At 41.5% G+C, this 9,840-nt stretch overlaps 1 protein-coding gene across 2 annotated transcripts in view; it reads left to right on the top strand.

The window, feature by feature from the left end:
- Positions 1-8,307, top strand: part of LOC132591578 (oocyte zinc finger protein XlCOF6-like) — a 39,001-nt gene extending 30,694 nt beyond the window's left edge. The window contains exon 2 of one of the 2 annotated variants that reach the window (XM_060270798.1): positions 4,586-8,282. In XM_060270798.1, the coding sequence (XP_060126781.1) occupies positions 4,671-5,816 (1,146 nt within the window). In that variant the 5' untranslated portion in view covers positions 4,586-4,670 and the 3' untranslated portion in view covers positions 5,817-8,282. Of the gene's footprint in view, positions 1-4,585 lie in introns of both variants that reach the window. The other variant, XM_060270797.1, reaches the window with a different exon arrangement.
- Positions 8,308-9,840: the final 1,533 nt, after the last annotated feature.

Here is a 9,840-nt window from a genome sequence, read left to right on the forward strand (position 1 = left end):
AGAGAGGGGCAAGGAGGGGACTGAGCTGAGTCCCATTTGGCCAGCCCTGATTTAACCCTCTATCTTCTCATCCAGTGGAAGGTGCTGTCCAATTGCCAGTGTCCTAGACACAATACAGCAGCCTCGGGAAGTCAGTGGTGCTGGATGATTTGGGAATGTGTGCAGTTGGACTGTATCAGGAAGATCTTGGAGATCATGGAAGGAGGAGGACATGAAATACAGATATTCAGCATTTTCAGAAGAGGGGTGTGACGAAAGTCCCCTACTTTCCGTCTTTATTGTACAACCTACTTCTCAGATTGTGCAAGGCTTTAATGGGGATGTCCTGAGGTAAAGTTCACCTCCCACTATCCCAGTTATTCTCCTTATAACGCTTGGGGTTTAAAGATAAAATGAAAGTACTCTTCCAGCCCAAAACGTAGCCCAGTATCTTTAAGCTCCGAGGTGGATATGAGACTATTCCTAGTGTACACACCAGTAAGGGGTTCTCCTCTCTTGAGCTTTCCCCACTGCAAAGCTTTCCTCCCTCCTGAGGAAACTCTGTGTCACCCTTGAACCAGTCTCCCTCTTCCTCCTCCTCTCGGTGCACTCAAGGGACAACAACCTATCCTTTTTGCCTTGGATAAGGGGTTTTGTCCTTTTAATGAGTATCCCCACCAGATGAGCAATAGATACCTCTGCTGGAAAGATCACACAGACGATGGTATGGATGGAACTTTAATTTAACATTTAATGTCTTATGAACTTAACGGTTGCATTCAAGGTTCATGTGTACAAGCATGTGGTTTCAAGGAACTGTTCTTGTTAAACATATAATTTCAAACCTCACAAATTCCTCACCTAACACTACTCTATAAACCTATTCTACCATCACCCAAGCTCACACTCTCCTGCTTCATCTCCCTCTCTCTCCCAACTGTCATAACCACTCTTTTCTCCTCATAGAAAGTTCCTAACCCCGCCCCGACAAGCATGTGATGTAACTCAGGGTTGTTGTTGTTTAGTCATTTAGTCGTGTCCAACTCTTCGTGACCCCATGGACCAGAGCACGCCAGGCACTCCTGTCTTGCACTGCCTCCCGCAGTTTGGTCAAACTCATGTTCGCAGCTTCGAGAACACTGTCCAACCATCTCGTCCTCTGTCGTCCCCTTCTCCTAGTGCCCTCAATCTTTCCCAACATCAGGGTCTTTTCCAAGGATTCTTCTCTTCTCATGAGGTGGCCAAAGTATTGGAGCCTCAGCTTCATGATCTGTCCTTCCAGTGAGCACTCAGGGCTGATTTCCTTTAGAATGGATAGGTTTGATCTTCTTGCAGTCCATGGGACTCTCAAGAGTCTCCTCCAGCACCATAATTCAAAAGCATCAATTCTTCGGCGATCAGCCTTCTTTATGGTCCAGCTCTCACTTCCATACATCACTACTGGGAAAACCATAGCTTTAACTATACGGACCTTTGTCGGCAAGGTGATGTCTCTGCTTTTTAAGATGCTGTCTAGGTTTGTCATTGCTTTTCTCCCAAGAAGCAGGTGTCTTTTAATTTCGTGACTGCTGTCACCATCTGCAGTAATCAAGGAGCCCAAGAAAGTAAAATCTCTCACTGCCTCCATTTCTTCCCCTTCTATTTGCCAGGAGATGATGGGACCAGTGGCCATGATCTTGGTTTTTTTGATGTTGAGCTTCAGACCATATTTTGCGCTCTCCTCTTTCACCCTCATTAAAGGGTTCTTTAATTCCTCCTCACTTTCTGCTGTCAAGGTTGTGTCATCTGCATATCTGAGGTTGTTGATATTTCTTCCGGCAATCTTAATTCTGGCTTGGGATTCATCTAGTCCAGCCTTTCGCATGATGAATTCTGCATATAAGTTAAATAAGCAGGGAGACAATATACAACCTTGTCGTACTCCTTTCCCAATTTTGAACCAATCAGTTGTTCCATATCCAGTTCTAACTGTAGCTTCTTGTCCCACATAGAGATTTCTCAGGAGACAGATGAGGTGATCAGGCACTCCCATTTCTTTAAGAACTTGCCAAAGTTTGCTGTGGTCGACACAGTCAAAGGCTTTTGCATAGTCAATGAAGCAGAAGTAGACGTTTTTCTGGAACTCTCTAGCTTTCTCCATAATCCAGCGCATGTTTGCTATTTGGTCTCTGGTTCCTCTGCCCTTTCGAAATCCAGCTTGCACTTCTGGGAGTTCTCGGTCCACATACTGCCTAAGCCTGCCTTGTAGAATTTTAAGCATAACCTTGCTAGCGTGTGAAATGAGCGCAATTGTGTGGTAGTTGGAGCATTCTTTGGCACTGCCCTTCTTTGGAATTGGGATGTAGACTGATCCTCTCCAATCCTCTGGCCATTGCTGAGTTTTCCAAACTTGCTGGCATATTGGGTGTAGCACCTTAACAGCATCATCTTTTAAAATTTTAAATAGTTCAGCTGGAATATCATCACTTCCACTGGCCTTGTTATTAGCAGTGCTTTCTAAGGCCCATTTGACTTCACTCTCCAAGATGTCTGGCTCAAGATCAGCAACCACACTACCTGGGGTGTACGAGACCTCCATATCTTTCTGGTATAATTCCTCTGTGTATTCTTGCCACCTCTTCGTGATGTCTTCTGCTTCTGTTAGGTCCTTACCACTTTTGTCCTTGATTATGGTAATCTTTGTACGAAATGTTCCTTTCATATCTCCAATTTTCTTGAACAGATCTCTGGTTTTTCCCATTCTATTGTTTTCCTCTATTTCTTTGCATTGCTCATTTAAGAACACCCTCTTGTCTCTCCTTGCTGTTTTTTTGAAATCTGCATTCAGTTTCCTGTATCTTTCCCTATCTCCCTTGCATTTTGCTTGCCTCCTCTCCTCTGCTATTTGTAAGGCCTCGTTGGACAGCCATTTTGCTTTCTTGCATTTCCTTTTCCTTGGGATGGTTTTCATTGCTGCCTCCTGTATAATGTTACGAGCCTCCATCCATAGTTCTTCAGGCACTATGTCCACCAAATCTAAATCCTTAAACCTGTTCCTCACTTCCACTGTGTATTCATAAGGGATTTGATTCAGATTGTATCTTACTGGCCCAGTGGTTTTTCCTACTTTCTTCAGTTTAAGCTGGAATTTTGCTATAAGAAGCTGATGATCTGAGTTACAGTCAGCTCCAGGTCTTGTTTTTGCTGACTGTATAGAGCTTCTCCATCTTTGGCTGCAGAGAATATAATCAATCTGATTTCGATGCTGCCCATTTGGTGATATCCATGTGTAGAGTCGTCTCTTGTGTTGTTGGAAGAGAGTGTTTGTGATGACCAGCTTGTTCTCTTGACAGAACTCTATTAACCTTTGCCCTGCTTCATTTTGAACTCCAAGGCCAAACTTGCCAGTGGTTCCTTTTATCTCTTGATTCCCTACTTTAGCATTCCAGTCCCCTGTAATGAGAAGAACATCCTTCTTTGGTGTCATTTCTAGAAGGTGTTGTAGGTCTTCATAGAATTGGTCAATTTCACTTTCTTCAGCACCGGTAGTTGGTGCATAAACTTGGATTACTGTGATGTTAAAAGGTCTGCCTTGGATTCATATTGAGATCATTCTGTCATTTTTGAGATTGCATCCCATTACAGCTTTTGCCACTCTTTTGTTGACTATGAGGGCCACTCCATTTCTTCTACAGGATTCTTGCCCACAGTAGTAGATATGATAGTCACCCGAACTGAATTCGCCCATTCCCTTCCATTTTAGTTCACTGATGCCCAGGATGTCAATATTTATTCTTGTCATCTCATTTTTGACCACACCCAGCTTACCTCCATTCATGGTTCTTACATTCCAGGTTCCTATGCAATATTTTTCTTTACAGCATTGGACTTTCCTTTCGCTTCCAGGCATATCCGCAACTGAGCGTCCTTTCGGCTTTGGCCCAGCCGCTTCATCAGCTCTGAATCTACTTGTACTTGTCCTCCGCTCTTCCTCAGTAGCATGTTGGACGCCTTCCGACCTGAGGGGCTCATCTTCCAGCGTCATAACTTTTATATGCCTGTTGTCTTTGTCCATGGAGTTTTCTTGGCAGGGATACTGGAGTGGCTTGCCAGTTCCTTCTCCAGGTGGATCACGTTTAGTCAAAACTCTCCACTATGACCTGTCCATCTTGGGTGGCCCTGCATGGCATAGCTCATAGCTTCTCTGAGTTATTCAAGCCCCTTCGCCACGACAAGGCATTGATCCATGAAGGGTTTTTTATCTAAACCATCTAAACCATTCCACTATAAATCTAATGTGCCCACACTGTCAGGGTTGGAAGATGATTGTGCAGAGGATGAAGAACTTCATGATGAATTGTGGGCAGGTTCATGGACATAGAGCAGCTCCCTTTCCTGTGAGAAACCACTTTTTATGAAAAGTAAACCCCACAGTTCAACCGTATTCTAAGATAATGCTGCTAACGTTTACTAAGGCTGGTGATGCATGACCATTATTTAACATCGTTTCATTTGTCTTTCCTAAAAAGTTGGAACATATGGAGGATATGAGATAATGAACAAGTTGTTAAAATAAGAGCAGGTGCTAATTGATATGTATAATATTCTTTTTTTGTTCTCTTCCTAGAAAACAAATAGGATTTTCTCTCCCCCTACCCCCGTCGAAAAAAGACAGTGAAGAAGGCAGTCAAAATTCTGGTGGGCCATGTCCAATGGAAATAACGAAGAAAGCATTTAAATACATGGAGTGTGAAAAGAGAGACGATAAACAATTTGAAAGCATGGAGTGTGGAAAGAGCTTCACTGACAGTGGACAACTTAGAATACATCAACGGACTCACACGGGGGAGAAACCATTTAAATGCATGGAATGTGGAAAGAGCTTCAGTCAGAGTGGAGCCCTTAGAATACATCAACAGAGTCACACGGGGGAGAAACCATTTAAATGTATGGAGTGTGGAAAGAGCTTCAGTCAGAGTGGAGCCCTTAGAATACATCAACGGATTCACACGGGGGAGAAACCATTTAAATGTATGGAGTGTGGAAAGAGCTTCAGTCAGAGTGGAGCCCTTAGAATACATCAACGGAGTCACACGGGGGAGAAACCATTTAAATGTATGGAGTGTGGAAAGAGCTTCAGTCAGAGCTGGGTCCTTAGAATTCATCAACGGACTCACACGGGGGAGAAACCATTTAAATGTATGGAGTGTGGAAAGAGCTTCAGTGAGAGTGGACACCTTAGAAAACATCAACGGAGTCACACGGGGGAGAAACCATTTAAATGTATGGAGTGTGGAAAGAGCTTCAGTCAGAGTGGACACCTCAGAATACATCAACGGAGTCACACGGGGGAGAAACCATTTAAATGTATGGAGTGTGAAAAGAGCTTCAGTCAGAGTGGAGACCTTAGAATACATCAACGGACTCACACGGGGGAGAAACCATTTAAATGTATGGAGTGCGGAAAGAGCTTCAGTGAGAGTGGAGTACTAAGAAAACATCAACGGATTCACACGGGGGAGAAACCCTTTCAGTGCATGGAGTGTGGAAAGAGCTTCAGTCAGAGTGGACACCTTAGAATACATCAACGGACTCACACGGGGGAGAAACCATTTAAATGTATGGAGTGTGGAAAGTGCTTCAGTCACAGTGGAGACCTTAGAAAACATCAACGGATTCACACGGGGGAGAAACCATTTAAATGTATGGAGTGTGGAAAGAGCTTCAGTCAGAGCTGGGTCCTTAGAATTCATCAACGGACTCACACGGGGGAGAAACCATTTAAATGTGTGGAGTGTGGAAAGTGCTTCAGTCAGAGTGGAAAACTTAGAATACATCAACGTGAAGAGAATCCCTAAAGGAAAATCGCTTCCCCCTCCCCGGGAGCGGGGAACCGATCAGCTCAGCATAGCATTGTGACGTCATAAAGGAAAAGAGGTTGTGAGCTTTTGTTTCCTTTTGGCTGCCTTTGAAGTATCTGCTGCACTTCTGAGCTGGAGGAAAGGCCTAATTTAAGGGGAATTGCAACATTTCAATCTTCAGGCAACAAAACATAAATTACTTTGTATAAAAGGTTGGAAACATACTGGATACAATTTTGGACTGTGTACAGTGGTGCCTCGCTAGACGAATTTAATTCTTTCCACGGGTCTTTTCTTATAAAGAAAAATTCGTCTAGCGAATCCCATAGGAATGCCTTGAATTTTTTTTTTGCCCATAGGAACGCATTAATTGAATTTCAATGCATTGCTATGGGAAACCGCGATTCGCTAGACAAATTTTTCATAAAACGAATTCGTCTAGCGAGGCAACCTCCGCTCGAAAAATCCTTTCGTTAAGCGGAAATTTCGTTAAGCAGGGCATTCGTTAAGCGAGGCACCACTGTATTTACTCCCTGACTGTGGCTCTTCCTAGCTGGGAAAGGAATTGAGATAAGCCTGACCTTGAGGCTCTTGAGACTGAGAAATATTTTCACTATAATAACAGTATGTCAGGCACTGATACAGCAGCAGCTGCCTCTTAAAGAGCAAGGAGGAAAGGGTCTATATCACCATCATTCGAAGACCAAGTGTTGCAGGCACTTGCTGGTCTCAAGGAAGGGCAGGATCGCAATTCTGAAGAATTAAAGAGGACTACGGAAGAATTAAAACGGATTAAAGGTGAACTTAGTTCCTTGAATAAAGAAATTAAACAGGTGAAGACACAGGTGGCAGGAGTAGATGAAAGAGTTACTCAATTGGAGACAGGGAAAGTCCAAGACCTGGAAAAGCAGACATACCAGGCGCAGGTGGCGATCGCATTTCTTCAGATGAAACAGAGGGAGACGAATCTCAGGATTCACGGTTTTCCATTGACAATGTCTCTTGGATGTTCTTAAAGAAGAATTTAGAAAAGATGGAGACTAAAGCACACAAAAGATTGAATATGGAAACCAGTTGGTTAAAATATAGGGACATGTTGATAGAAGAAGGAGACCAATTTAAGTTAAAAACATATGAACAGTTGAAGACTAAGCTTCATGATTGGCTCCAATATTATCAGATCAATGAAGTTTTTAAACTGGATAGGAAAATTGTCTTCCAATCAGAGAAGTCAAAGTTGGAAATAGAATTGTTAGAACCAAAAACAAAAATACTTTCCAGAATGTATAAGTTATTGCTTGAGTGGCATACGAAAGATGAACAAAGAATGTCATGATATTGTGGGCAAAGGATGTGGGATATAATAGTCTGATGAAAGATTGGGGAAAATTATGGAAACAGAATTTGAAATTTACTGTGTGTAATCTTTTAAGAGAAAATATAATGAAAATGATGTATAGATGGTATCTTACACCAGTAAAACTAGCTAAGATCTATCATAATCAGTATAATAAATGTTGGAAATGTAAGAAAGAGAAAGGATCTTTTTATCATATGTGGTGGACTTGCCCACTATTAAGGGATTTCTGGGAGAAGATTTATAATGAATTAAAGAGAGTGTTGAAAAACATTTATTCAGAAACCAGAATCTTTTCTATTGGGTATAGTTGGAAAAGAGATTCCTAAGAAAAACGTTAATTTTTTTATGTATGCTACAACGGCGGCAAGAGCATTATTAGCCAAGAACTGGAAGCCCCAAGAATTACCAACAGTGGACGATTGGCAAATGAAAATGATGGAGTACATGGAACTGGCTGAGATGGCCAGGAGAATACGCGACCGGGGAGCAGAAGCAACAGAAGAAGAGTGGAAAGATTTTAAAGTTTATTTTAAAAAATATGGTAAAATTGTATATTGAGATTAGATTTAGAAGTTTATAGAAACTGCGGGTTTGAGAATTATGTTAAGTAAATGGATGTATGAGAGATTTGAAATTGCAAGGAGTTTTAAACAATGAATTGGAAATTGCTAAAGATAAAGGAGAAATGAACCGCAGACAGAGGGAACTCGAGGAAGTCCCTTTTTACAATGTTAAAGAAAATGAATTATGGTATCTTGATTTTTGTGTTTTTTATTGTTGTTTTTTGTAATGTCATTTTTTTCTTGTTATTTTTGTTTGTATTTTTTGTGTTTAAAGTGTTGTGTTTTTCTGTAAAACCAATAAAAATCATTTATAAAGGGCATTGTAAATCATATAATAAGATATCCATTATTTAAAGTGTGGGAATAATATAAACTGTTTTTAGAACCTAAGACGCCAAAATGGTCATCCCCCTTAGAAGCAATCGCGGTTAAAAAAAGAATATGAAAGGATGTTGGGCAACATATAATAATTTGTTGATAGAAGAAGACGGCCAAATAAAAATTAAAAAATGTGAAAATGTGAAAATTTATTTTTCAACCTGGCTAGAATATTACCAAACGTATGATATATATATAAAAAATAAGAAAATAGGATTTGAAAAAGAACCATCAAAATTGGAAAGATAATTAATAACTGATAAAATAAAAATAATATCAAAGATGTATAGGCTCCTTCTGGAATTCAAGGTAATGGAAGAAGCAACCAATGTTAATATGATAAGATGGGTGCAAGATATTGGATGCCCCATAATGATGGAGGAGTGGGAACACCTTTGGAAAATAGATATAAATTTTACCACGAGTTATAGCATTAGAGAAAACATGTTAAAAATGCAACACCGATGGTACCTGACCCCCTCCAGACTTTCAAATATATACAAAAATCTGTCAAATTTGTGCTGGAGGTGTGGGGGAAAACACAGTATCTCTCTCTTGGACTACTGCAATATATACTACTATACTGTTGTTGTTTAGTCGTTTAGTCGTGTCCGACTCTTCGTGACCCCATGGACCATAGCATGCCAGGCACTCCTGTCTTCCACTGCCTCCCGCAGTTTGGTCAAACTGTCCAACCATCTCGTCCTCTGTCGTCCCCTTCTCCTTGTGCCCTCAATCTTTCCCAATATCAGGGTCTTTTCCAGGGAGTCTTCTCTTCTCATGAGGTGGCCAAAGTATTGGAGCCTCAGCTTCACGATCTGTCCTTCCAGTGAGCACTCAGGGCTGATTTCCTTAAGAATGGATAGGTTTGATCTTCTTGCAGTCCATGGAACTCTCAAGAGTCTCCTCCAGCACCATAATTCAAAAGCATCAATTCTTCGGCGATCAGCCTTCTTTATGGTCTCACTTCCATACATCACTACTAGGAAAACCATAGCTTTAACTATACGGACCTTTGTCGGCAAGGTGATGTCTCTGCTTTTTAAGATGCTGTCTAGGTTTGTCATTGCTTTTCTCCCAAGAAGCAGGCGTCTTTTAATTTCGTGACTGCTGTCACCATCTGCAGTGATCCAGGAGCCCAAGAAAGTAAAATTTCTCTCTGCCTCCATTTCTTCCCCTTCTGTTTGCCAGGAGGTAATGGGACCAGTGGCCATGATCTTAGTTTTTTTGATGTTGAGCTTCAGACCATATTTTGCGCTCTCCTCTTTCACCCTCATTAAAAGGTTCTTTAATTCCTCCTCACTTTCTGCCATCAAGGTTGTGTCATCTGCATATCTGAGGTTGTTGATATTTCTTCCAGCAATCTTAATTCCGGTTTGGGATTCATCTAGTCCAGCCTTTCGCATGATGAATTCTGCATATAAGTTAAATAAGCAGGGAGACAATATACAACCTTGTCGTACTTCTTTCCCAATTTTGAACCAATCAGTTGTTCCATATCCAGTTCTAACTGTAGCTTCTTGTCCCACATAGAGATTTCTCAGGAGACAGATGAGGTGATCAGGCACTCCCATTTCTTTAAGAACTTGCCATAGTTTGCTGTGGTCGACACAGTCAAAGGCTTTTGCATAGTCAATGAAGCAGAAGTAGATCTTTTTCTGGAACCCTCTAGCTTTCTCCATAATACAGCACATGTTTGCTATTTGGTCTCTGGTTCCTC

Source organism: Zootoca vivipara, chromosome 2 (assembly GCF_963506605.1).
Source record: "Zootoca vivipara chromosome 2, rZooViv1.1, whole genome shotgun sequence".
Taxonomy (NCBI): domain Eukaryota; kingdom Metazoa; phylum Chordata; class Lepidosauria; order Squamata; family Lacertidae; genus Zootoca; species Zootoca vivipara.